This window comes from Pseudochaenichthys georgianus, chromosome 13 (assembly GCF_902827115.2).
Source record: "Pseudochaenichthys georgianus chromosome 13, fPseGeo1.2, whole genome shotgun sequence".
Taxonomy (NCBI): domain Eukaryota; kingdom Metazoa; phylum Chordata; class Actinopteri; order Perciformes; family Channichthyidae; genus Pseudochaenichthys; species Pseudochaenichthys georgianus.
This window is the reverse complement of record NC_047515.1, coordinates 17,017,655-17,045,082: the sequence shown is the minus strand read 5'-3', so window position 1 is coordinate 17,045,082 and position 27,428 is coordinate 17,017,655. Positions and strand designations below refer to the sequence as shown.

The following is a 27,428-nucleotide window of genomic DNA, read 5'->3' as shown; positions in this document are numbered from 1 at the left end:
ATTTTTGCCGGCCGTCTTTCCTGCGACGGCAGTTTTTCTGTATTTCCTTTCTCCTGTAATATGACTTGATCGCTTTAAACTCCGCACACTGAGCTCTGATTGGTCAGCAGGCAGTGCTTTCACTGAGTTGAGCTCTTAGCCTGCAACCTAACCTGGTCCCGACCAGGTTAGCTGCTTAGCATATATTACCATGGAGATCAGAGGCGGCGCTAGGGGGTGGCTACTTGGGCTCAAGCCCCGGATGTTTTCTGAAAAGCCCCGGATGTTTCACTTAAAAAAAAAAAATTTAAAAAAAAAGATTTTTTTTTTTAAATGTCTCGGGAGTAATGTGCAGTACCGGAGTCCACCAGAGAGGCAGCCGCTGCGGGACATTAGCATGCGTACTGCGTAGCCTTCCCTGCCCTGAAGAAGAAGTGATCCTTCCTAGTGCCTGACGAGTTTTAAGCTAATAGCCTATAAAGTTATGGATATTAGAAAGTAATTTTCATCGAAGCAGGCGCCACAAGCTGCAGCAGCAGCAGTATCAGCAGCTGACAACAATGTCATCACCAGCAGTGAAGAAATGGATGATGTTTCAGGTTTGTGAATCTAATGGTGATATCTGCACTCTGGCTGACTGAGTAAGAAGTGAAAAAGAGTGATGTACTGTAACGTTAATCTTATAGCTAGTAAACATGGAGTAACCAAGGCAAGGCAAGTTTATTTATATAGCACCTTTCAACACAAGTCAATTCAAGGTGCTTTCCAAAAATGAAAGACATTCAGACAAAGGCATTTAAAAACAGTAAAAGATAATAAAAGAAACATTAAAAGAAAAAATACATGAATAAAAAGTTACAGTGCAGTTTAAGATATGAATAGTTCACACAGAAGTTCCACTTTACTGATGAACATAACAGTTCAGTTTAAATTAAAAGCAGCGACAAAAAGATAAACCACACTAAGTCAATACCCTTATATGTTAGTATGTATACAGAACATGACTACAAATTATCCTAAGATGTAACGTTAACCCTTCATACCTCAGTCTACTTTTAAGACACTAAAATAACGTATTCCAATGTTTATTTTGTTTTCGCGCGTGGAATTATACTGGCTCTCGTTTCAGTACACATAACAACGGAACCATAGCAACGGAACTGACAGGCAACGGAACTGACAGGCAACACTCTGAATCCGATTGGCTGTGACTGCATCCACTCAGAGTGCCCGATTCAGAAACGTGACTCTTACACTCTTTACGTCACAAACAAAGATGGTGGATGAGAATAGATCTATAAAATGATAAGCAATGCGCAGTGGATCGGAAGAGGACGGTGTGTCGGCGTTGTTCGATAGCGGTGCGGTATGCTAATGCCAAACATGCTAAATCACATCAGAAGGCATCACCCAGATTTGCCAATCACCGGAGCCCGGCAAAAGACAACAGCAGTTCAACAGCTGATCCCCGCTGTTTTGAATAAACCAATAGACATGAGAGCCGAGAGACCAACATAAATAACGGAAGCTTTTGGCCTATTTTTTCAACGACTTTGCGCTCTTGAAACACTTTCTTATTATTTATGATGTTATATTTTCAAGACATTCTTTTTAGTTTTACAGCTTGATGAAACCTTTTTGTTTGACATCAGCCATTATAGATAATATGGCCATCTGAGTGTGTGTGGTACTGTTTGTGGTTTGTTTTTAACTGTTTAATACAGTTAATTATTCAAAATGTCAGAGTTCCTTATTTTGAAACTGAAACTTGCACTACTGTTCAAAAGTAAATGACAACAAACCTGGAATTATGTATTTGGGACTTTTATTTGCTTTTTCTTGTTGTACCGAACCATACCGAACCGTGACCCCCAAACCGAGGTACGAACCGCACCGTGACTTCTGTGAACCATTGCACCCCTAGTCCCCGGTGTTCCAGGTAACTCACCAAGTGTCAGAAAACACAACCCTCTCTCTTTTCCTCCATACCCAAATCTCTAAAAACGGGGCTGCAACGGATCTGATACAGACTGATCTTGAATTATTTTCTACGTCACAGAAGTGGTGCTCCGCTTATTGGTCAATTCTCCACATATCAGGGGAATGTGGGGTTGGGCCACGGCCGGCCATTGCGCTGGAGACGCTGTAGTACATATGCCAGTCCTGTAAGTGGCGCAGTAGTCTGCCACAAAAGTAGCGAAGAAGACTTCCCGCGCATGGTTGCCCTTTATACCAGTGCTTCTCAAAGTGTGGTCCGCGGACCACTGGTGGTCCGTGAGCGCCCCCTAGTGGTCCGTGCGTATATTGGTAACATTTCACATTTGAAATAAATAAATAAATGTAAGTTTTCCGCACTCTCGCGGGAATATCTCCGCAATGGAGCGAGCTTAAGTTTCACTTTTGATTGCATGATATAGCCCAGATAAACACCTTCATCACAAATGTGGCCACTTGTTTGTACCATTTTCAGGCGATTTGTAAAAAAAGATGTGTTTTTGGATATTTGTGGAGCTAGGTGGTCCGCGAGTGTTTTTTTATTGGTTAAGTGGTCCTTGGTATGAAAAAGTTTGAGAAACACTGCTTTATACTACGCTCTGGCTCTTTTTCTCCCTCCCCGAGGGAAGCGTTTGCTCCCGCTGCTGTAATTCAATGCAATCCCTCCCTCGCTGTAATCCTCTCCGGTAGTCCACCAGAAGATGACAAACACCCTCCTCTCCGGCTCTTCCAAGGAACGAGGGGACCGTGCGGCAGAGTTTCAGTTACATTTTTATTTCGCCGGTCAACATATCCGTTAAAGTTTAAATCTTCCGGACAAAATTAGAAAAGTGCCGGTCAAAGGTCTTCTTTGTTATTTATTGAGCTTTAAAACAAATGAATAACGACTCTATATAATAATAATATAAGAATAAAACACGGAGGACGGAGATCTCTTTTTATCCCCCTCTTCTCCCCGCTGCAGCCCAGCAGCTGATCTCAAAGCACGCGCCCCTCTCCTGCAGGGTGGCGTGGTCAGGTGCAGCTCACAGAATCAGCCCCCTGCAAAAACAGCGCTGGAAAGAGCAAATAGAGCGAAATGAGGCATGGCTAAAATGCAGGATCTGTTTGGTATTTTGAAAGAAAAACTATTTATATACTTTATATAGGTATGGCCCTACAATATATTGTTCAAATATAGCATGATATGTCCCCTTTAAGGTATTATTAAGGTAGGGTTAATGTTGCTCTCAAAGTGCACTAGATTGATGCTTTTAACTTCAATATTTAAAAAAAAAAAAATCTTCCCGGGGGAGCATGCCCCCGGACCCCCCTAGAGGAGTTGACGACCCCCCCTAAAGGATGTTTGGTCCACCCCCCACTTGTAAAAAAAATAGCACTTTACCCCTGCACCCCCCCCCCCCCCCCCAACAACTCCTGGGCTAAGCCCCGGATCTCCTACAATCCTAAATCCGCCTCTGATGGAGATCTAGCCTGCTAAAAAGAGAACCAGCTTCGGATGACCGGAAAGCCGGAGTTTTCCCTGAATTTAGCCGGCTAAGCGAAAATCCTGCTTCGCAGTATACCCCCCAGGTTAGGTTGCAGGCTAAGAGCTCAACTCAGTGAAAGCACCGTCTGCTGACCAATCAGAGCTCAGTGTGCGGAGTTTAAAGCGATCAAGTCATATTACAGGAGAAAGGAAATACAGAAAAGCTGCCGTCGCAGGAAAGACGGCCGGCAAAAATCACCGACTGTGTGAACATTAATAGAATATCACCTCCATCTTCAGAGCAATCTGACTATTATAACATTAGCGTTAAGAAAGCTTACTTAAATATCGGCCACAACATAAGTAACCGGGTGAGAGTACATTAAGTACAGTCCGCGGCATATCACTTCATAATGTATCATATATTTTATTATCTGAGTCAGCTGAGCCGTATCTGGCCGTGCAACACTCACAGTGTCACATACTGTATGCAGAAGTATTATTTTAAGCAACACATAAGTTGACGAAACACTCGAGACAAATGTAATTGAAGTCAGATCGTGTTTTAGACGGGGCAGTGATATCATAAACCTGTTGATGTACGCATTCAAACACTTTTTCTTTTACCAGCTGTATTCACCTTGCAGGTGCAGCTATGTGGCTTTGATCCTGGATAAAGTGTTTAAGTCATGGATGTTTAAAGTTTAACTTCTTCATTTTTGACTAGTATTAAAGTTCACTTTTCATTCAGGAAGTATGACGCTGCGCTGTCAGTGCGCTTCTCCATGTTTGTGATTGGTCGAATGCTCCAGATACCACCCCTTTCATGTGAACGCGCACCTAACTAGATAGGACACGGCTGGCTTGAGCGATCCACTTGATAACCAGCGTCGTACGACAGTTTAGCGAGAGCGCGTATGTTTTGGATTAAGCCAACCGGCTAACTCAAACATATCCAGGCTAGGTTGAACCAGGTTCGCAGTATAGGCCCCTGGTTTCTCAAACTTACCTAGCCCACCTTTAAGGACCATCAATACATGACCGATGTAGGCTACTAACTTGCTGCCCATAATAGTGAAAATAAATAGATCAAACTATAACAAATAATACATGGCATGAAATGATTTCAAAAATGGTTTAATAATTATTTTTGGTGTTTTTCAATTGCTTCAATGCAGCAGTGTATTACTACACTGGACCATGGATTGATAAACTGGACAGGTAGGACTAACATATATATATATTTTTTAAATACAAAGGAATTTGGCTGGGTCATTCAAATCAAACGGTAGTTTATTAATGGTTCCTACATTATTATCGTCAACCAATGTTTAACCAGTGTCTATAGACATATGTCTATGGTGTCTCCCCTTCGTTGTAAAGTAAAATAATGTTTGTAACTGTTTGTATCCACCGATTTATACATGACTCTTATTTTGAAATCGGACTGACTTCCGGTATTGGATGCGCGAGGTTTGATTTTGAAACAGCACAGCGCCATGGCTGGCACAACCTAGCTAGCTCTGATACTTTCTGTAAAGCTTTTTTATATGGTGGTTTTATGTTTTGTTGTCAGCATTGTATCAAGAGCCACGTCGAGACATGACAGTCAACACACGCTGACATGGTAGGTAGAAATAACGTTAACTTAAAATATTAATGTAACGTACTTTGACGTCTGGTGTGTTTTTGTGAAAGAGTAACGCTAGCAGTCAATATAAGTTCACCTCAGTGTTTTTTTAGACATTGTAACCTAAGTCTAACTTAAGTCAACGCTACAATATCGACATCTATTATCAGTCCTAAGTACTGACATTGACGTAAGATAGCTGAATAGCAGCTAATGCAAAGCTGACCGTGCTCAGACTGTAGAATACATCTCATAATTCAGCAGATGAGTAAGAAGTTCTCAGATATTTTACTCTGGTAAAAGTAGAAATACTACTGTGTAGAAATACTATGTTACAAGAAGTCTTGCATTTAAGATCTTACGTAAAAGTACAAAAGTATTGGTATCAAAATATACTTAAAGTACCAAAATGACTTATTGTGCTTAATTACATGTCACTTACATGTCACGCTTAATATCCCAATGTGTTCATCACAGCTGGTACAAGTGGAGATCATTTTCATTACTTTATACACTGCTGCTGGATATTTAAACCTATAATTGTCTATTGTTTATTTCTTAGTTCATTTATATTTAGTATTAGCAAATAATCTGAATCTAGATAGTAACTAATATTGTCAAATAAATGCAGTGCAGTAAAGAGCTAAGCAAATTAAACATATTTGCTTCCAAACTGCAGTGGAGTATAAGTACTGTATAGAGTAGCATAACATAAAAATGCTCTAGTAAAGTACCCGGAAATCATACACCAGCTTAAAGCTCGCTAAGGTTAACTTCAATGTTTGATGATGTTGATGAAGTTGCTGTTTTTTAACTTCTGTCATGATTCAATCTTTGTTTTTCTCAGTGCCACATGACAAACTTTAGGAATCACATAAATCAACTGGAATGGATTTAACGTTACCCTCTAAACACATTTACGACACATACAAAGATGAAATCTGGAAAGGTAAGATAATAGTAGACGTTGCCTTTTTTATCAAAATGACACTTGAAAATATTAGGCTTTTTTTGTGCAATTACAAAAGACAAACATAATGTTATTTATATTGGAGGTTGTGAACACTATTTCTATCATATAAACTATTTCTAATTTATCAATCTAGAGCTGGGCCCTCTGGACCCCGACTGGTTTGAGTCCCTGGCAGCTCAAACGTTCACCAACGAGGGACATTTTTATGATCAAGATGACCTGTGTGCCAATCAAGAAGGAAACTTTAAAACACCTTTGGACAAAAGTGCAGTAGAGAGTCAGCTGTTTTCAACCCCAAAAGCTTTCAGACGCATTCGAGTTGTGTCACCTGAAACTGGGGATGACCATTCTTTCACCGGTGAACAAGGTAATGTCTGAAAAAAGATGATGTATGCATGAATCTAAATGTATAGCACATTCCGTTAGCTCATACAGGATGTCCGTGCATATCATGTTAAATGAGTTGTTGTTAATTGTTGTTACCTACTCATGACTGCATGATACACTTTCTTGATGTTTTATCTTAAAAATAATTCCTTGTATTTCCTAGAAAGAGAAACATTGCCATGGACGACAACACAAAGTCCTTGTTTGTTTCAGATGTCAAAGTGGTGGGTGCAATAATTTCTGCTTGCTGTCTATATGGTTTTAAGAAGTATATGTTTAATATATTCCAAATGGCAAAGTCATTATTTTAATGTGTGTAGGTATTCTAAATAGTGCTATTTTAAAGATCATTTTGTTACTTTTATTGTCACAGCTGTTGGCAGTTTTTGATTTCCATCGTGTTCTTTATAGGGACCCAGGTGCTAGAAATGGAAGATACCAGACATTTGGTGAGCTACAAATGTCTCTGTATTTCATCCGTTTTAATTACATTTGAAAAAAAGATTGAATCATCACTGATAATTGTTTTGCTTTTGCCATCTGTACAGATCCACTTCATACCCCACACAAATCCCCAGTAAGTGTAATGCTTCTAACACTGATGTTAACTGTCATTCAGCAAATGTAACTACATGAATGTGGCATTATGGAATACATTAGGCTTTCCCCTATTTAAACTGTTTTCTGAATGTTACAGGTCAGCTACAGCAAGCATATATCTGAAGGTCTCAGTGTACAGATTCATCCTGATATTTTATGGACCAGTTCTCTGAATACCCCACCAGCAGAACCATCCACCCTCATTTTAAGTAAGCAAATTACTCAATTGTTTGTCTAAAATATAACAAATAAATATATTTGTTTGTTAACTAATCATTGTCTTCTCAATGTTATAGCAAAAGCTGACGAGAGTCCCTGTCCAGTAGGTGTTTCTGCAGAACAAGATGTGGTTGTGAGTTCTCCGTGCAGCCCCAACAGGCCAAGATATCTCTCCAAGCCTTATTACATAATTGTCATGTTATCATCTATAAAAGACAGAATTCTGTTTATTGACATAATGTCATTTGAGGAATCAAGAGGAAGAAAATGGCAGAAGATTTGCACATTTAATTTATATTTATTTAAAGGATTGCTATCCAGCTCTCACTTAAAAGTTTAGACAAGAGATTGCAGGTGTGGCATTTGAAATGGCTTCTAAATTTCTGTTTTTATATCTTGTTTTTCTTAGTTTGTACGGAAGCTTTTCCCTTCTCTTTCAAATCCATCTAAAGTTGAAGTGGTGTCACCCAAAAACAATGGTATACCTTCCGTTCAAGGTACTGTGATTTCCTTTACATCTTGCATCCAAGATGGTACACTATCTATCAATAACATGACTATGAATGGCAACAGATATTACATTAGATGCATAATGATGGCTGCTTTATTATCAACAGGTGTTGTTTCCCCTGAGGCTGGTCTGGATCCAGAGTCCCACCACTCCCCTCAGAGTTCACTGAATCTGAGTGACAGTGGTTGGAAACAGAAGCTACCAGATGCTATTGAGGATGGAGATATTCGCAAAACAGAAGCAAGTGTTCTTAATGGAGCTGAACATGTTCTCTCTATATTTTTCAGTAACAGTAGTTCAGCACTGAGAAAAGTCAAATCGGAAAGAATCAAAAGAAAGCAAATCATTCCAACCAGAGAACATGGCTGCTGCTCTACAGACATCTCGTCAACAAACGATAAACAGAGAACAGCTGATCAGGAACCTGGCAGACTTCCTTCATCACCACCTGTAAAAACTGGAGATGTTGGAATTACCCAGTGGTCTCCGTTGAGTTTATCTGAAATTCCACCTTCTACTGTGGAGGCTTCTTGCTATGATAGTACTCCCGCTACGCAAGTGGGAAACATTATTTTAACAGAACAACTGCGGAGTCACTCTGGCCAGCTAGTCAGGCCTTTGTTGAAACTTACAGACTCTGGATTTACTAAGAAAAAGAGGACATTTATTTACACTGTTGGGACTTCAAAACCACAAGTTCACGGAGAAGAAAAACGGACTCAGAAGATTGACTCATCCCCAGTGATTCCAGATTATGGTAACACATTTCTCCTGTATTAATAGTGCCACAAAATATATTCTCTAAAAATAAAACAAATATGTATTCTATAATGAATACATTTTTATGTTTTAATCATAATGTTTTCATTTCAGGAAACAAAGTAAATGTGACACAGTCGGGGAAATCCCAAGATGAAGCATACTATTGCAGCATGGGAAAGAATGAGATGCAAAAATGGGGAAATCTCGCTGAAGATATTCTACCTCCCTCTGTACAAGCAAAAGTCCAGGATCTTGACATGTCGCAGCTTTGCAAAGAATTTGCACAAGACTTCAGTCAATCGTCAGATGCCCGTAAACTGAATAAAGTAGCAGAGGATACTCCTGGAAATGGCTTCTCTCCATCAGCTTGTCTGTCAGCTGTGAAACGAGCTAAACAGAAAGCAATACAAGCAAAACTTCACCATGACTGTGATGGTGACAGTGACGGTGGATTCCAGTCTACAGATTTCACTCACATTACTGCATCATCATTTGTTCATCCTAGCTCAGAGATTAATGATCAAAGTAAACCGATGCCTGGTTTTACATCTGATATCGGCAAGATCTCTCCTTTCACATCTACAAATAAAGGAAATGACAAGGATGTTTTACAAGAAACTGAAATGGATGCCAAGCTGTCCAGTGCAACCAAGGAAAGCCAGACACTGGTTCCTGGCAGAGCAATTAAGTTGCACACAGAGAGTACATCAGCACAACTACCCAGCGGGGCAAAAGGAACTGAGGATATCACTTATGGCATTCCCTTTAATGGTCCAGCTTGTAGCAGTCTGCCAGAGAAAACCACAGTTTCTCTTCCTTCCGTGCATGCATCAGGATTTAAAACATCTTCAAATAAAGGGATACAAATGTCCTTAGCCAACCTACAGAGAGCCAAGCATCTATTTGAAGAAACTGAGGGGGAAAAAACGCAATGTGACCAGCCCAGCAAGTGCATCCTTGACAATAAGAAAGAAATGAGTCGTGGATCAGTGAAAAATCCAACCACCAACTCAAACAACCCACCTTCTTCAAGTGAAACAAAAGAGGATATCAGTTGCCAGTTAACAGCTTCACAAAAAGCTGATGTGACTGAGCTTTGCACTCTCTTGGAAGAAGCAGATAGCCAGTTTGAATTTACACAGTTTAAAACTGCAAAGGTGAAACAACACAGTCAAGATAAAACTACCTCTCCCAAAAAAGTTGAGAGAGAATTTGACCCTGATTCACTTTCAGGTATAGATTTTGATGACAGTTTTAGTTCAGAAGAAAAGCATCTGGCGGTAACAGTAATGTATGAAAAAAGGGACTTAGTTCCAGATGGTAAAACAAATTGTGATACACCCAACATTACAAGTAAATCCACAGGTCTGTTATTGTCCAGTGCAATCAAAAATGAAAACTCCTCGACTGAAGTTGCGTCTACCACTAAAGGCCCAAGGCTTATTCTTTCAACTGATCACAAAACCCTTGACAGAGCCCTGCTCACGGACACAAGCAAGCTGGAGAACAACAACCCTTTACTTGGTGTGGGATTTAAGACTGCAGGAGGAAACAATTTGAAAGTTTCAAAAAAGTGTTTGAGCAAAGCTAGGGCTTTGTTTGCAGATTTAGAGGAGAATCTTGTGACAAGTCAAACCTCACCAGACAAGCTGAGACGGGATCATAGGACACAGCACAAGACTACTGTGGACAATTGCAAGGATTCATCTTTGCATGATAAGTTGAAGGAGTCTGTCTGTTCAGAAAAACTGGTCACAAGCATAAGAGATGAAAATGCTGCACAAAGTTTTGAAAACATCAAGATGGACACCACGTGTCAACGTGGGTTCCAAATGGCCTGTGGGAAAGGGATTACTATCACAGCAAAAGCTAGGAGTCAGCAGGAGGCAGATGTTTTCTTCGAAGACACTATGGACTTTAATGATGGCCTATCAGTAAAACATCAGAAGAGCACTGTACCGTTGCCTGGAAGTGTCAGTCATAACGAGACCCTTCTAAATTGTAAAGGGATAAAAGTAACTGTTCCTGAAGAACTGATCAATAACCCTGAGCATGTGAATGCTGGACCAGCTGCACCCCATACAGAGGTACAACAAAATGTAAAGATTCTAAATGTTGGTTTTAAGAACGCACCGTCTTTTGGAGATTATGCCCCTTTCCATGAAAACCCTTCGACTGCAAAGGCACTTTCATCTCTTTCATGCACAACATCTACGAGTACTGGCTCCTCTGCCATCAATAAATCCAGCAACGGTGTTGGATTTTTTACAGCCAGTGGAAAGAAGGTATCTATGTCAGCTGATGCACTGAAAAAAGCAGAGTCCCTTTTGAATGAAATGAATCCTCTTGGGGACGCAAACCAACAACTAAAACAACAAGGAGATGCTTTAAGAACAGGTCATCTCACCAACAATCATATTCAGGTTACAGCCCCTAAACATTGTGGATTTCAGACAGCCAGTGGTAAAGGAGTGGCCATTTCATCTACAGCTCTCAAGAAAGCAAAAATGTTGTTGAGTGAATGTGATGAAGTTGTAGATGAAATCAATGTGACACCAGCACGTTCAACGATGCCAGTTCCTGGTCCACAACTTGGGAAGAGTGGATTTCCTGCAGGCGGCAGTAAGCCAGTGGCATTGTCTTATGAGGCTATCCAGAAGGCAAAAGCTCTCTTCAGTGACGTCAGTTTCAGTACAGAGATCCCAGCTGTTTCAGACACCATGAATAGAGAAAAGAAACAAGGCAATGCTGAAAATACAAAAGAAATGCATTGTGGTTTTACAACTGCAGGGGGAGCTAAAGTCCATGTTTCACATACAAATCTATTAAAAGCAAAACACCTCTTGACAGAATTTGATGATGATCCTATTTCAACAAGAGCAAAGCAAGAGGCAGATACTTTATTCAAGGACTGTGACTTTATGAATAGAAACAATGGCAGGCCAGTAAAACAGAAGAGAAGTATAGAACCTGTGAGTGGAAGCAGCAGCAAGAAGAAAAACCTTTCACATTTTAAACAAGATGAAAAAATTACCATAAATATTTCTGAAGAACCTAGAATTCAAAATCTGCCATTAGTTGTGAACCATGAAAAGATGCAACATCCTCATGATGTTGAGACTCACAAAGACGATTTTAAGAAAACACTGGATTCTATCGAAGTTGCTTCTTTACATGGAAACCCATCTTTGATGTCAAAGCCGCTTTCTCCTGCATTGTGCACAACTTCAAAGAACATTGGTTCCTCTGCAGTCAATGGATTGGGCAAAGGTGGTGGATTCTGTACAGCCAGTGGCAAAAAAGTTTCCGTGTCTGATAGCTCGATGTCAAAAGCGAAGTCTCTTTTCAACGAAAGTGCTATATTTGAGGACACAAACAAACAGAAAGAAGGAACTTTTCTACCAATGAACGGTGGATTTCAGACAGCCAGTGGCAAAGGGGTTACCATTTCATCTTCAGCACTAAAGAAGGCAACAACTCTGTTAAGTGACTGTGAAGGAGTTGAGGATGCACTGGAACATTGCAAGCCTCCAGTTCCTGGGCCGCCACCCAGGAGTAATGGATTTCTTGCAGCCAGTGGTAAGTCAGTGGCATTTTCTTCTGAGGCCCTCCAGAAGGCAAGGGCTCTCTTCAGTGACATCAGTTTCAGTACAGAGATCCCAGCTGTTTCAGACACAAGGAACAGTGATAAGCAACAAGGCCATGATGAAAAACCAGAGAAAATACATTGTGGTTTTACAACTGCAGGGGGAACAAAAGTCAATGTGTCACGGAAAAATCTATTGAAAGCCCAAAACCTTTTAGCAGAAGAAGCTGATGGGAAGTGTCATTCTTCAAACTCATACTCGACATGCCCTCAGGACACTAATAAACCAGATCCATCAAAGGTTATTGATGTGAAACAAACATGTAAGCCTTCAACAGACAGTGGCAAGGACATGCGTACTGGGTTTTGTGGGCCGCTGGTATTCAAATCCTCAACCTCTTTGCAAAATCCTGAGCAAGAAAATGAATCTCTTCGAAATCCAAGTCTACCTGATTGCATTTCTTTTCAAGACAAGGCACATACAGATACATTTCAGTTAAAAGGCACAACTAGCCCAGCATTGGCTGGCAACCTCCATGACAGCCCTGAAGAGGAAATGTCCATTGGTTTGGAATATGAAACAAATCGGACAAGTAACAGTAAGGGATGTACGGTCAAAAGGCCACAAGAGTCTTCTGTTTTAAATGCTCAGTCACTTCACCTAAGTGGCTGCACTGAAACCCAGCAGAAGTTTTTCGCCCAGGAAGCTCTGGACTGCACTAAAGCTTTGTTAGATGATGAAAGTCTAGCTGGCCAAAGTCTCTCAATGACTTTAGAAAACATGCCACTGCAAGAAATCCCAAAATCCAGCTTCAGATCTGCCGAGGAGCGAAAAGGAACAGGGAAAAGATCAGTGGAGGACTCAGATATAGCTGGTAAGTGTTTTAGTTGTTTAGATGATGCAACTTTGAAGTATTGACTATTTATTCTTCATTTGATACATAAAATACATTGTTCCCATATTGCAAAGTATCCATTATTTATGACTCACTAACTAAATGCTAGTAGATTGCAAACATTAATCTGTGACTATATGTCACAAAAATGACTATTTTACATAAAAGGTTGCCATGCTGTTTTGAATGTTCTAGGTCAGCCTCCCCTGAAAAGGCGATTACTGGAAGAATTCGACAGGACTGTTGATGATCCCAAAGGTTCAACACTCTGTCCGGAGACAAGTTGTCCAAAAGGTAAACCAGTAGCACTGTAACAAGTTATCTTAAGGCGAGACACCCCAGGTGAATAGGGTAATTTTTTTTTACTTAAAGGTATCAGCTAGAAATTTCTCCAGTTAATTACTTACAATATAAGGCAATGGTCTTTTGTATTACAAGTTTGCTGAAATAGCATGTTTAAATATGCAAATTACCCATTATCTCATTAAATATGCACATATTTTAACACATTTCAGGAATCGAAATCTGAACTTTGGATAAAGCCAGGTTCAAAATTCTTGTTTCATTTTGTAGTCATATTAGTATCTAAGGCTTTTACAGAAGGGATATTGGATATCTCTTTTTATCACTCCATAAATCAGCAGGTCTCCCTTGGAAAAGAGATCAATGATCTCAATGGGATTTTATCTGTATAAATAAAGGTTTGAAATGAAATGAGAAAATACTGTAAACAGCCATGTTTTTAGGTATACAATGTTGTATAATTCAGGCTATGAATGAATGATATATGAACAAACCCTTATGTAAAAGCCTTCATAATATTGATAGGAATATAACTGGAAGGTTTGGTATCTCTACGTGCTACTGACGTTGAAATTTCGAACTCAGAGTAGGAGAAAAAACTCATTTTGAGAAAACGACCTTTAAAGATTGCAGTGAGGCGCTAGCTGAACCCTCCTGTTCTTTGGATGACAGCTTGCGCATCGTCGCACTCCGTGAAGGTATTTCATGTTCGGGGTCATTTGTTTTTTGTATAACCTTGCTTCGTGCAAGTGACAATTGTTGTCGTCTTCTCTGTGAACGTTTTTTTCGCCGTTCTTTTGCCATTTTGAGATTTCAATTTCTAGCGGAAAGCTAACCAGGAAGTGTTTTGGCACACCACGTGACGCATCTGAACGAATCACGTTGTCAGAAATTGACACCAGCCAATGAGATTTCGTTTCTTGGTTTAAGACCCCTTTGTACTTTCACGATTGGTTACTGATACAAAGGAAATGACCATATTTGGATCCGATGAGATTGTGCAGGAGAGATACAGCTTTCCAAAGATATCTCTGTTCACATGGTGCACACAGCGGTCGCGGTACTTTGTTACGTTAGAATGCTAACTTTCGGTGAATTTAGGAGAAATCTACAGACGCAAATAGACAAACTATAGTAAAATAAACACTTAAATGTGTATTTTGTACGTTTTCCAAAAGCCTGAAAGAAAACATGTTATAGAATCAAAATAGCACAAAATCTCAAACTTGACCAGTACTTGAAAAACGATGTTTTTGCCTGCCGTGTCTCGCCAAGAATACATATTTTGTCTTATATATTAACTCTTGGTTTTATTTTGTAGGTGTAATGAAAGACCGAAGGGTTTTTAAATACAGCGTCTCTCTCCATCCAAACATTACAAAGCCACCTGGGTAAGTTGCCTTTTAAATTGTTTGTGCATGTTTTCAAGCAGCTGAAAAAAAGTAGTCGACTTTTTGTAATGTATATTTTGTCTTTCGGAAGTGGAAGAAACGATATTGAAACCAGATTGCAAAAGATGACACCACCACAGCCATCAATCCCAGGAGACAGCAGATCATCACATCCCAAGATGCCAGCGTTTGTTCCTCCATTCCTCAGGAATGCAAAGACAGAGAGTCACAAGAATGGAGTGCTCAAGGTCAACCAAGGAACACCTTCTGCATTTGTTCCTCCATTCAAAAAACAAAGACCTATTGTCCAAGAGAGCTCCTCTAAACCACAAGAGGAGGAAGATAATAACCTCCATCTCTTTGTAACGCCCTTCTGCAGCAACACTTTTGTGCCAACCGCTAAAAAAACACAGAGCACTACAGATGTAACTGGTAATAAAAGCAAAGAAGACATTCAGACGGTGTCCTTGGCTGGCACTACAAATATAAGTCTTAATGGTCAAAACGTTGCTATGGGCTGTGGATCAGAGGACTCTTCTGCCGAGGCGTCACAAGTGGAAGATATATTGTCCCCAAGCCAAGGTGCAGTAGATGATGAATTATTAATGTCAACATGATTAACTGTACTTAAATCTACATAACATGGGTCAATGTTTTTTTTTTGGTCTACAGACATATTTCAGAATTTTCCTAATGTTGAGCTGGCACGAGATGTGCAAGATATGAGGATCAGGAAAAAGAAGCGCCAGACCATTCGACCTTTGCCGGGAAGTTTGTTTCTTACCAAAACCTCAGGGGGGTCGAGGATACCGTTAAAAGCTGCAGTAAATGGAAAGCCTCCTGCAATATACACCCAAAAGCAGGCAAGGCCAGAAGTGTTTTGTAAAAGGATTTTGTTGTTTTTGTTTATAAATGAGATCACTTCCATGTAAACGGCAATTTGACTTGTTCTTGTTTTTCAGCTGTATGGACATGGAGTTCATCAGCACGTGTGTGAGATCACCAGTGAGACTGCAGAATCCTTCCGCTTCAATTTACAGCAGTTCATCAGACGGGAAGCATTAATAGAAGGAGGTGGTGTGCAGCTTGCGGATGGAGGATGGCTAGTCCCCAGCAAGGACGGGACTGCAGGGAAAGAAGAGTTTTATAGGTATTATTGAACTTTAGTTTAAATCAAAGTTGAACATATTTTTGGAGAAACAAGGTGTGTTTTGGAATTTGCAATAAAGCCTGAATATCCTCTTGCTCTGCACTGTCCACAGAGCGTTATGTGACACACCTGGTGTTGATCCTAAACTAATGAGTGAGGCGTGGGCGTACAATCACTACCGATGGATTGTGTGGAAGCAAGCCTCCATGGAAAGATCATTTCCAGAATCAATGGGCAGTCTCTGTCTCACTCCAGAGCAGCTTCTCCTTCAACTGAAGTACAGGTGGGATTCTGTTCAATGTTCTTCTTTAGTTTATGTTATTTAGATGTGCGCTTAGCAAGACATCCAAGCATATTCATGCGAAATGTGGAAAAATATGACAACTAAATTACTAAGACGGCTTAATTATCTATCACCTACTTCTGTTTTGTGTCAGATTTAAAGACTCCATTTATTTAGCTTTATAAATAAATAAGCAAAAAGAGATGAGCAGAATTGTTTTCCTACCACATTTCATGAAATACACAAAGGATAATTTGTTGATATTAATTAAATGTTTACATTTAACATGTATTACATTTGTGTTGCCTGTTATGAATTGTTATGTGTATCAGATATGATGTAGAGGTGGACCACAGCCGCAGACCGGCTCTGAGAAAGATCATGGAAAAGGACGACACATCAGCCAAAACCCTGGTCCTGTGTGTGTGCGGGGTCGTCTCCAGGGGCCACTCCACAAACCGACAGAGTTTCAGTGACACCAAGACTCCTCCAGATGCTGAAGCCAAGGTTGAAAACCCATCTGCAGTTGTGTGGCTGACAGATGGATGGTACGCCATTAAAGCCCAGCTGGATGAACCTTTGACTGCCATGCTCCACAAAGGTCGAGTGGCTGTGGGGGGGAAGCTGATCATCCACGGGGCTCAGCTGGTGGGATCACAGGATGCTTGCTCTCCTCTGGAGGCACCTGAATCTCTCATGTTAAAGGTACTTCAAGAGGGGGGCCAAACGCCATTCTATCTCCACAAGGATGCCAAATAACAAGCATTTGGATAATTAATTGTTTTTGTGTTTAGATATGTGCCAACAGCAGCCGTCCCGCACGATGGGATACTAAGCTGGGATTTCACAAGGATCCACGGCCATTCCTGCTTCCTATCTCCAGTTTGTACAGCAATGGAGGACCGGTAGGATGTGTGGACATTATTTTCCTGAGAAGCTACCCCATACAGGTGCGTGTGGTCTTGCATTGATATATTGTTTCTGTTATTTCTGGAAGCTCATGTTATATGTTTTTGACTGTATGCAAATTCTTCCAGTGGATGGAGAGGAAAACAGATGCAGGGGCTGTGTTTCGCTCTGTTCGTGCAGAAGAGAAGGAGGCGAGGCAACACGACAGCAACAAACAAAAAGCTATGGAGATCCTGTTTGCTAAGATTCAAGCTGAATTTGAAAAGGAGGACAAAGGTAGGAATCATGTTTCCAGCATGTTATGGACAGGTTAAAATGGAAAACGTTTTATTGTAGAGCATGTGTCCCATGTCTGAGTACTCTCTGCATCCAATCTCTCTCTCACCACTTCTCCTGTCTGCCTTCAGCTCTACTTGTTAAGGCAGGAAAAATATAAAATTGTCCTCCACAGGTAATAGCAGACCTCAGCGTAGAAGACGGACAATCAGTCGTCAAAGTATTGCAGGTCTTCAAGATGGAGAGGAGCTGTATGAAGCAGTGGGGGATGACCCAGCGTATCTGGAGGTGATAAGACATTTACTTAACAGATCATTAAAATAATTTCTGTCATGAATAGAGATTGACTTTCTCTCTTATTTCACATGCATGTCCAGGCTCAATTGAGTGAACAGCAGTTGGAGACTCTACGTAGCTACAGATGTTCTCTGATGGAAAAGAAGCAGGCTGACCTGCAGGATCGCTTCAGACAAGCTTTAGAAAATGCAGAGGAGAGCGAAGGCAGCTGTCCCAAGAGAGACGTCACTCCTGTGTGGAGGCTCTGCCTCGCGGACCTCATGGACCAACCTGGCAGTGGTGTGTCTTTATTCTTTCTCAGTTTAAATGTATTTACTACTGTTTTCTTATACTAATGGTTTTGTGTTTTGTAGTCTACCAGCTGAACTTTTGGCGACCTTCCTCGGATCTTCAGTCTTTACTGAAGGAAGGCAGTCGATACAAAGTCTATAATCTCACCACTTCAGACGGAAAGAAACATGTTGGTAACACAACTGTTCAGCTGACTGGGACAAAGAAAACACAGTTTCAGGACCTCCCGGTAGGCTACTGTAGAGTGTATCAGTGTGTATATGGACTTCTAGATGAAGTATTTATAAAGTCAGATGGATGATGGAAATAACTAATAGGGACCTAATATTTGTTGTATCATTCAGGTCTCTCAGGAATGGTTATCAACACATTTTCAACCGAGAGTCTCTACCCATTTTGTGGATCTTCAAAACACAGAACTGCAGCCGCAGTGTGGAGAAGTTGATCTCACAGGATATGTCATCAGCATCGTAGATGGACAGGGTAGGTGAATTATTATTTCTTTACTGTTCCTGATGTACAGTGCCTTGCAAAAGTATTCTCCCCCCTTGGCATTTTTCTCGTTTCATTGCTTTAAAACATTTAATTTAATTAGATTTTTGGAGAATTTGTATTATTTGATATACACAATATGCCTACAACTTTGAAGATGCAAAAAAATGTTTTTATTGTCAAACAAACAAGAAATAATAATGAAAAAGAGAAAACACGAGCGTGCATAACTATTCACCCCCCCAAAGTCAATACTTTATAGGGCCACCTTTTGCAGCAATAACAGCTGCAAGTCTCTTATGTGTCTATAAGCTTGGCACATCTTTCCACTGAGATTTGCTTCCATTCTTCTTGCCAAAACTGCTCCAGCTCCTTTAGGTTAGATGGGTTCCGCTCGTGTACAGCCTTCTTTAGGTCATACCACAGATTTTCGATTGGATTAAGGTCTGGGCTTTGACTAGGCCACTCCAACATGTTTACATGTTTCCCCTTAAACCACTCTAGTGTTGCTTTAGCAGTATGCTTTGGGTCCTGCTGGAAGGTGAACCTCTGCCCAAGCCTCAAATCTCTGGCAGACTGAAACACAGTTTCCTCAACTATTTCCCTGTATTTAGCTCCATCCGTCACTCCTTCTATTAAACCAGCTTCCCAGTCCCTGCCGATGAAAAACATCCCCACAACAAGATGCTGCCACCACCTTGCTTCACTGTGGGGATGGTGTTCTGAGGGTGATCAGAGGTGTTGGGTTTGCGTCAGACGTTTACCTTGATGGCCAAATAGTTCAATTTTAGTCTCATCCGACCACAGGACCTTCTTCCACATGTTTGGGGAATCTTCCACATGCCTTTTGGCGAACTCCAAACATGTTTTTTTTTGGGACTCTTCCATAAAGCCCAGCTCTGTGGAGTGTACGGCTTACTGTGGTCCTATGTACAGATTCTCCTCTCTCTGCTGTGGAGCTTACCAGCTCCTTCTGGGTTATCCTCGGCCTCTTTGTTGCCTCTGATCAATGCTCTCCTTGCACGGTGTGAGAGTTTTGGTGGGCGGCCTTCTCTTGGCAGGTTTGTTGTCGTGGCATATTTTTTCCATTTTAAAATAATGGATTTAATGGTGCTTCGTGATGTTCAAAGTTTGTGAGATTTTTTTATAACCCAACCCTGTCTCATACTTTTCCACAACTTTGTCCCTGACCTGTTTGGAGAGCTCTTTAGTCTTCATGGTGTCGTTTTCTTGCTTAGAAAGGCCACTTGCTGAGGTATGGAAGACTGAGGCCTTCTACAACAGTTGTATAATAATAATTAATTAATATAATAATTAGAGATAATGAGGCACTGGATTGCACACAGGTGAACTTTATTTAAATAATTGTGTGACTCTGAAGGTCTTTGTTTGGGCTAAATAGCAAAGGGGGTGAATACATATGCACACACCACTTTTCAGATTTACATTTTTTCTTTCTGTTTTAAAACGTGCTCTTTTTTTCTTTCACTTCACCAATTTTGACTTTGTGTGGGGTCTTGCCATAAAATCCCCCCAAAAATATTATATTATTTTTGGTTTTAATGCAAGAAAATAGGAAAAATGACAAGGGGGGTGAATACTTTGGCAAGGCACTGTAACTCCTTTCTAAATAAAATGATTGTTTGTGCTTTTGAACACAGGTTTCTCTCCGGCATTTTATCTGACTGATGGGGAAATGAACTTTGTCAAAGTGCGCTGTTTCAGCAGCTTTGCTCAGTCTGGCTTGGAAGATTTGGTAAAGCCAAATGTTCTGTTGGCTCTGAGCAACCTGCAGCTGAGAGGTCAGTCCACATCTCCCACGCCTGTTGTGTACGCTGGAGATCTGACCATCTTTTCCACAAACCCCAAAGAGGTTCATCTGCAGAAATCTCTCTGCCAACTCAGAAAACTGGCCCAGGTACAGTGCTAAATCCTCAGACCTATGAAGCCGCTGAAATGTGTCGAAAACTGTGTTTGCCTTTTTCTCAATTAAGAATCCTTGTGTGCTGAATGCTGGATGCTCTCACAGCCAAAGTGTCTGATGCTTTGACGAAATCACAAATGCATTAGCTATCATTGAATTAAGGTACAGGTGCAGGTGATGGTTGATGAAAATGGAAATGCTAAATAGGAATAGCGATGTTTTTCAAATATCAAGTAATGTTTGTCACACTTACTTAACCTCTAAAAGATGTTGTAACAGTATTTGAAATCCATTTGTTGAAAATGTTAGAAAACTGAAAATGTTTATCCAATGTGGCCTCTCATATTGACCTCTAACAAATATTGTATACATTGTTTTCATTTTAAACTTCAAAAGAAACACTCGATACACTTGATTATTCTTTAAAAATACACAGGTGCATGCTTATGATCAGATAATAATTGTTTTGGTAATCTTTTCCCTGACCTTAACCACATAGTATGTTTACCTTACTTTTCTCCATGTCCTTGGTTTTTGATACATACATGTTTTGTTAAATTAAGTAATTATGAATTAAAATTGTCCATCTTGTGTTTTCAGGGTCAGGATAGCTTCTTTACAATTGCTGAGGAGAAGCTTTCACATTTAGGGAAATCTGATGGCACGAGTTCCTTCTCTTCTCCAGCTCTGCAAACACGAAACACAGCTTTCACAACAGTCAGAAGACTGGACACATACACAAGTGTGAGTTCATGTCCTTGCTGTTTGGTTCATTTGCTCTCATAACAACTTATATTGATCAAATAATGTGTCCTTTTTATGCAGGTGACATCTCAGCAGCCAGTCCGAAGCCTTGGATCCTTCACACCTGTCAGCAGGAAGCCTCCTGCAGCAAACTGCTCCACAGAGAAAGACCCCAACAGCCTGAAGAAGAGGAGAGCTCTGGACTATCTGTCTCGTATCCCGTCCCCCCCACCTCTTTCCCCGTTTGGCCCAGTGGCTTCTCCATGTGTAAATACGACATTCAACCCCCCTCGGAGGTCTGGGACACCTAGCACTTTAAAAACTGTACAGACTCCAGCTCAGACACCTGTTGAAACTCCAGTGGAGGATGAGTGGGTGAATGATGAGGAACTAGCTATGATTGACACTCAGGACTTACATGTTGCTGATCTACTGTAGGTACACAGACTGTGAGATGTCAAGCACGCTACCACTTTTAAAAGAATACAAAAACTGTACAAATTACTGATTTTAAAGGCTTATGGCGACATAATGCTCATATTCTGGGGTTGTTGTTGACTAACTGGAGACATTAAAGAGAAGTATCTTCAGATTACTAAAATCACTTCATCCTGATCTTAATGCTTCAGTGCACTTTTATTATATAAAGTTAAAAAGTACATTCCTGTAGTTCGGCTCCATGATTCCCTGTTTCAAACTGTTTGAGGATAATTAAAGTAGGGCTGACTTCTATGCAAGTACATTCTATGATAAAAATACATATTTCTATAAAGGTAAATGCAATATTAAACACATTAACAATCATATTATTTTACAGTGGTTAAATTGCCTAAAAATGCATGTGTCCACTGTGACAAATGTATCAAAAAGTGCAAAAAAAATTCTTGTTTGTATCAGTCCCAAAAAATTGAAATAACAAATACTCACTTTATAAAAAGGTAGATATACAAATCTAAAATATATGATTATTGTAAAGCTTGAACAAAAACATTGATTATAATTGCGTCTACTTCCAGACATTTAGTTTCGAAGGGATCCCCATGTTATATTCGGCATTAGATGATTATAATGGCCATCTTTGAGTGATGACCTTTAGCTGTGTCACACTCAGGGCCCTTCTCACTTCGGTTAAATGGATTCCTTGCGTCCCTCACTTGCGTCGTTTCCCTGCGACTAGTCCCTCCCACCAGGGAAGCATGGAGAGGAGAGGTGCATGGGCCCCGTCTCAGGTCGACTATTTTCATTTCCTCGCTCTTCAGTCTCACCGGAAGTTGATTTGTCTGCGCCATCTTGAGTACCGTCCCATGGCTCTTATATCTGCCGGAGGAGCGAGGAGCGATAATGGAGGAGCGATAACCAAGGAACCACCAGACCATCCTCCGATGAAATCCTCAGATACTCGCCCCGCCCCTCTGTGTATCGCTCACTGATTGGACGATGCAGTGCATGCACTGATCTGATGCTTCTTGACATGAGAGCAGTTTCCCAGCAGAGTGACGAAAATACATGAAACTCACGAGTGTCACTCCTCAGTTTATACCTACTGTGTTTTGTTTAAATTCATGTATCATTTAGTTACAAATATGTGATATATCTGAACAACAAAGTGGTCAAAAATCATTTTATTCATTTATTGGAAACATTTTCATTATCGCTTTTTACATTTTCATTTATTGTCATTTCCATTCAATCAGTCATTAAGTGCTATTCAAATGTTATTGTGTTTACATATCCACACAAACAAACAAACAAACAAACAAACAAACTGTGCAATCCAATGAATGTTAATCTAACTGGGTTTTGATAGATTACATATCTCTTTTTCTTCTCTCAATTATTTTATTTCTATTGTGTCTATTGGGACGCTACTCAGGATGGCGCAGACAAATCAACTTCCGGTGAGACCGAGGAGCGAGGAAATAAAAAATAAGGGAAGTGAGAAGGGCCCTCAGTGACTGTATATCACACTCCAGTCCAGCTGGCGGCGCTGTTCCAAGTCCATTAGAGAGGAGAGAAGAAGAGTGACGCCACTTCCGTAAACACAAGGCAACACATGCAAGCTGTTCTTTTTTTGAAGGTTGGTTTTTTACGTTATTAATGCATCTTGAATGTAAATGGTGAGTAAAACGAATAGTAACATTAACTATGTTTAAATAATTTAAGGCCACAGAGTTGTGTTTAAATGTTTCACCGTCTTAACTAGTTCGTGAGTAAAACTAACGGGTGGATTAGTTTCGGGTTTAGCCCAAGTGTACTATCTAATGCTATAATAATGAAAACAACACATTTAAGGTTTTAATATTATGTGTAATGTGTCGCCTGTGTTTTAATCTGTTACCATGCAGATGTCTCATACTGGATCCTCCTGTAGGATCTTTCATGACGTAAAAAAACATTGTGTGGGTCAGCGTGGAAGAACAGTTAAAGATGTCTCTGCTGACAAAAACTCCAAATCTGTGAGCAATCACTCCAACAGTCGAGAGAAAAGTGTGAGGGAGCGTGCGTTAAAGAAGGTAGGGACCACTAGCACCACCTTTATTGGTCCAGCATTTCCTCCACCAAAACCAACCAAAGTCAAGTCTGGCATTGAAGACACACTGAGTGAGTTTTACAAAGAGCTTGAGAAGATCGATACACCTGATGGTGCTAATAATAATCCAGGGAAACAGCATTCTCAAACACCCATTACTCAAACAACAATTACTCAAACAACATCTACCAGCAGAGGGACTCAGGATACACGTGAGGAAAATGTACTTTATACAAGCAGATATGCAGAAACAGATGGCTGCCACAGAAGCAGTGGGCAGAAACAGCCACCCTGGTCACACTGGTATCAAAATGAGCCATATCCCAGAAGGCCAAGGCCACCGGCTCCTTCTCAAAATCAATGGCGTTATCCTCAAACACCGAACAGACCAACAAACCCAGGCATTCACAGACCTCCATTCCATCGCCCACCACCTCCATCTGCATTCCCAAATCCACAAAACCCACCGCCACACATGGATCAAAGCTGGCGAGGTTCTGGAACGACGAACCAGCCTGAAGATGAGTCCCATGTTCCAACATTTTCCAGCTCAGCACCTGCCAACGTAAGCAGTCACCCCTCTCAGGGCTTTTATGGAGATTCTCTACACCACTTTGACAGGGATGAACAGGGTTTAAAACTTGATGTACACTCTGATAATGTAAATGGTGGATGGTCCAGAGAACGAAAAGAAGAATTGCGTCAGTTTGGTGAAGATGATGGCAGTCACCAGAGATTTGATTCAGAACATGAACCATGGGCGAGTCACTGCCGACCCCCTGACAACAGGGACACACTCCCTCCTCCCTTGGTGCTGATCTTGATGAGGGGATTACCAGGATCTGGGAAATCAACACTTGCCAGGTACGACATTAAGTCTAGACAATTAGTGGATTTGAGTAGAGCTGCAATGATTAGTCGCCTAATCAATAAGTCGCTCAAGGGAAAAGTAATCAACAATTTGTGGTTGTCAATTTATTGTTTGTATGTTTCTTTTAAAAAAATCATTAAACCAAATATTTTTGTGGTGACAAAATAAGATATTTAAACACTACCCTGGACTTTTTACATTTTACACAATACATCAAAAATAATCTACAGATACATTGATAATGAAAAGTGTTTGTTAAAAGAGTTGAAATCCTAATTTCTAAGACTGGATGTATTACTTTCATTGTACATGTGTCCCATCTTTCTCACAGACAGCTGCTCTCCACTGGTCCCAGTGGGCTGATACTGAGCACAGACGACTTCTTTGCTCACAGAGAGGGGTACAACTATGAAGCATGTCTTCTTGGGGAAGCACATGACTGGAACCACAACAGAAGTATGTTTTGTGTAAAATCTCATTGCGTCATCACAAAGGCTTTTCTGTCAAACTTCAATCAGGACAGTCTTTGCTGTGTGAGAGTGTTTTCAGACACATATGCAGTTTAGTTATATTGGTCCTTGTTTTAAGCCAGTGTTGTCTCTGCTTACAAAGTGTAGGAATCGCGGAAGTAACACGTTATCTTGAATAGATGGCAGATCATTTATGATTTGATGAGATTTCAATTTCCTTGAGAGAAATACTTTAAATCTTCTTTTGTGTCACATTCTTTTATTTACATATCTCTTTCAGCTCAGGATGCTATGCATGATGGCCGATCTCCCATCATCATCGATAATACAAACGCCCAAGCTTGGGAAATGAAGCCGTATGTAAAAATGGTGGGTATAGGAATAAAAAATATAAACGAGAGTTTTGTTATGGTCACTTCATCGATCCTAATTAAAAGTCCACATTTTTTCAACAGGCTCTGGACAGAGGATACAAAGTGGACTTTTGTGAACCTGACACCAGCTGGAAGTTTGATCCTTTTGAGCTGGAGAAGTACGAGTTCTTAATTATCATATTATATTTGCATACCATTGCAGACTTCTAAAAATGTATAGAAACACAAATTACAAGACTTTTCTCTCCCTCCAGGAGGAACACGCACGGTGTAGCAATGGAGAAGATCGCACGGATGATGGATCGTTTTTCATTTCCCGTATCTGTAGACATTGTGATGAATTCACAAGAGCCACCTCACGTGAACCGCCGACCAGAGCAGCCACACGGGATGAGAACCAGAGACTTCCATTAGTTTTTCACAAGAGCTAAACCAGCCAAATGTTTTTACTTGAAGACCAAACTTTTTTAATGGTGTGAATATTGTTAAATTCCTTTTTTGAATCTATATTTTTGTATATTCTAAATACATGTAAAGAAAAATTACTTTTTACATGAACCATCTTTGAAAGGAAATGTGCATTATTTTTGCATTTTGTATTTGATGGCTGGTTTTTCAGTACAATATTCAACATGGAAAGGCCGTTCTTGCTGCCTCCCTGTTGTTTTCCTCTGTTCTTAATTGGTTACCAGTTGGTTGTTAAGTTTCTGTTGACTTCTGATTCCTTGAAACTGCTATAAAAGAGGAAAATAATGTGGCAAAATGTCCTTAATAAACAACTGTTATTTTCTGGTAAATGAGTTTTAAGTCACCTTTTTCATTAAGGCAACGAGCTGTTATCAATGCGTGAATGGCGCCCCAAAAGCCCATTTTCTATTGTCTCCCAGAATGAGCCAAATATCTTCACATTTAATATAGGTCGTTGGTTAGAGACAAATACGGTGAATATCTTTCAATGTAACCGTATAAAACTGTAAATGACTGCAGGAGAAACGGCATGGAGACCTTATCACAGAAAAGGCCCTGATAAACAGCAGAATATCCAGTGAGTGTGGAGAGGTCTTTGTGCCTGATGGCAGTCATTATTGTGTCTCACCGGAAATCACATAGTCTCTTTGCATTCTCTCTGGCGTTAGAGCAGCATACAGAGATGCTGATTCAAAAGTCTCAATTCAAGCATGAAAATATGATGCAGTTGGTTGGAATTGTACACAATTGATGTGTGGCTGGCTGAAATCTTTGCAATGATTTCTATTTTCTTAAGGTAATAACACCATGTTAGTCACCAGTGTGTTATGCTCCCTGTTGAAGTTCATATTTTTATGTGGAGCTTCATTTGACAGATCTGGATAATTTAGTGCTCTCTGCTTGGCATTATTCAAACTCCACTATTTCATGTTTAAAAATAACACAAAGGAAAAGATCCCTGACATCAGGCTGCACAAGAATATTTTGGGATATTCTAGTCTTCTCACTGCAACATTATTACATTTTGTACCAGTAATAGGGAAACGTACTGCCTTTACATTGTCTTGTATTGTTTTTTTAATGCATTTTGACACCACCTGTTGAACAGAAACAGCCATCACTCATTTTTCAGCAGCGCTTTCATCTTCGCAGGCGTGCATTTTGCAGTTAAACTGTCCAATCGGGTTTAAAAGAGTTTCACTAACCCAGAAGCTCTGATTTGTTGAGAAGCTTGCCGTAGGTTTATGAAGGATTAAGATAACAATAAAAGGAAATGTAATGTAACATTCAGTTAATGTAAACATGCCTCTTGGTGTTTGAAGGTTGACTCAGACTGCAGTAATCATTGTCTGCAGCTTCCTGATTTTTCTCCGGAGGTTTATTCACACAGCACTGACCTTGATTTACAGAATCCACTGCCAATGTGCAAGCCAACTTATAGCAGGAAACAGTGTGAATCACAGTGTTCTCTGCAGTATATTCAAGGTCTAGTGGGAGCTAAGATGTAGTTGATTTGTTTTTTTTAAATAGCCTGAATAATGTTGGTCTTGAGGAGAAAAAAAAAGTGTATACATGATTTGGGATTATATTATCATAATATGCATTGTGTACAACGGGAACCGTGACAGGAAGTACAAATGCAGAAGGAA

The 27,428-nt window shown here is 40.3% G+C and overlaps 2 protein-coding genes across 3 annotated transcripts; both read left to right on the top strand.

Moving 5' to 3' along the window:
* The first annotated feature begins 463 nt into the window (after window positions 1-463).
* brca2 (BRCA2 DNA repair associated) lies at window positions 464-21,670 on the top strand. Its single transcript, XM_034097170.2, has 28 exons — window positions 464-578; window positions 5,019-5,069; window positions 5,920-6,021; window positions 6,179-6,412; window positions 6,596-6,656; window positions 6,844-6,881; window positions 6,981-7,009; window positions 7,130-7,241; window positions 7,329-7,384; window positions 7,661-7,748; window positions 7,869-8,519; window positions 8,636-12,985; window positions 13,202-13,300; window positions 14,631-14,700; window positions 14,792-15,282; window positions 15,373-15,563; window positions 15,663-15,850; window positions 15,963-16,133; window positions 16,466-16,838; window positions 16,928-17,083; window positions 17,171-17,318; window positions 17,494-17,606; window positions 17,696-17,894; window positions 17,969-18,135; window positions 18,251-18,389; window positions 20,060-20,316; window positions 20,923-21,066; window positions 21,148-21,670. Exons 3-28 carry the CDS (start codon window positions 5,961-5,963, stop codon window positions 21,502-21,504), a joined length of 8,943 nt encoding a protein of 2,980 aa, XP_033953061.1. The 5' UTR covers window positions 464-578; window positions 5,019-5,069; window positions 5,920-5,960; the 3' UTR covers window positions 21,505-21,670.
* A 1,411-nt stretch (window positions 21,671-23,081) lies between these two features.
* Window positions 23,082-26,108, top strand: LOC117457243 (NEDD4-binding protein 2-like 2). Of its 2 annotated transcripts, none has more exons than XM_034097201.1 (6): window positions 23,082-23,143; window positions 23,412-24,460; window positions 24,799-24,923; window positions 25,218-25,306; window positions 25,393-25,469; window positions 25,566-26,108. In XM_034097201.1, exons 1-6 carry the CDS (start codon window positions 23,120-23,122, stop codon window positions 25,723-25,725), a joined length of 1,524 nt encoding a protein of 507 aa, XP_033953092.1. In that variant the 5' UTR covers window positions 23,082-23,119; the 3' UTR covers window positions 25,726-26,108. The 2 variants fall into 2 exon arrangements, with proteins under 2 accessions (XP_033953092.1, XP_033953093.1); XM_034097202.1 differs by having other exon boundaries at window positions 23,089-23,183.
* Window positions 26,109-27,428: the final 1,320 nt, after the last annotated feature.

Bases quoted from the DNA above. Each gene is read 5' to 3' on its own strand.
- brca2 (XM_034097170.2), top strand. From the start codon at position 5,961: ATGGATTTAACGTTACCCTCTAAACACATTTACGACACATACAAAGAT. The intron at 6,413-6,595 runs GTAATGTCTGAA...TGTATTTCCTAG, and splicing joins TTCTTTCACCGGTGAACAAG to AAAGAGAAACATTGCCATGG. The intron at 15,564-15,662 runs GCAAGGCCAGAA...CTTGTTTTTCAG, and splicing joins CAATATACACCCAAAAGCAG to CTGTATGGACATGGAGTTCA.
- LOC117457243 (XM_034097201.1), top strand. From the start codon at position 23,120: ATGCAAGCTGTTCTTTTTTTGAAG. The intron at 24,924-25,217 runs GTATGTTTTGTG...TATCTCTTTCAG, and splicing joins TGACTGGAACCACAACAGAA to CTCAGGATGCTATGCATGAT. The intron at 25,307-25,392 runs GTGGGTATAGGA...TTTTTTCAACAG, and splicing joins TGAAGCCGTATGTAAAAATG to GCTCTGGACAGAGGATACAA.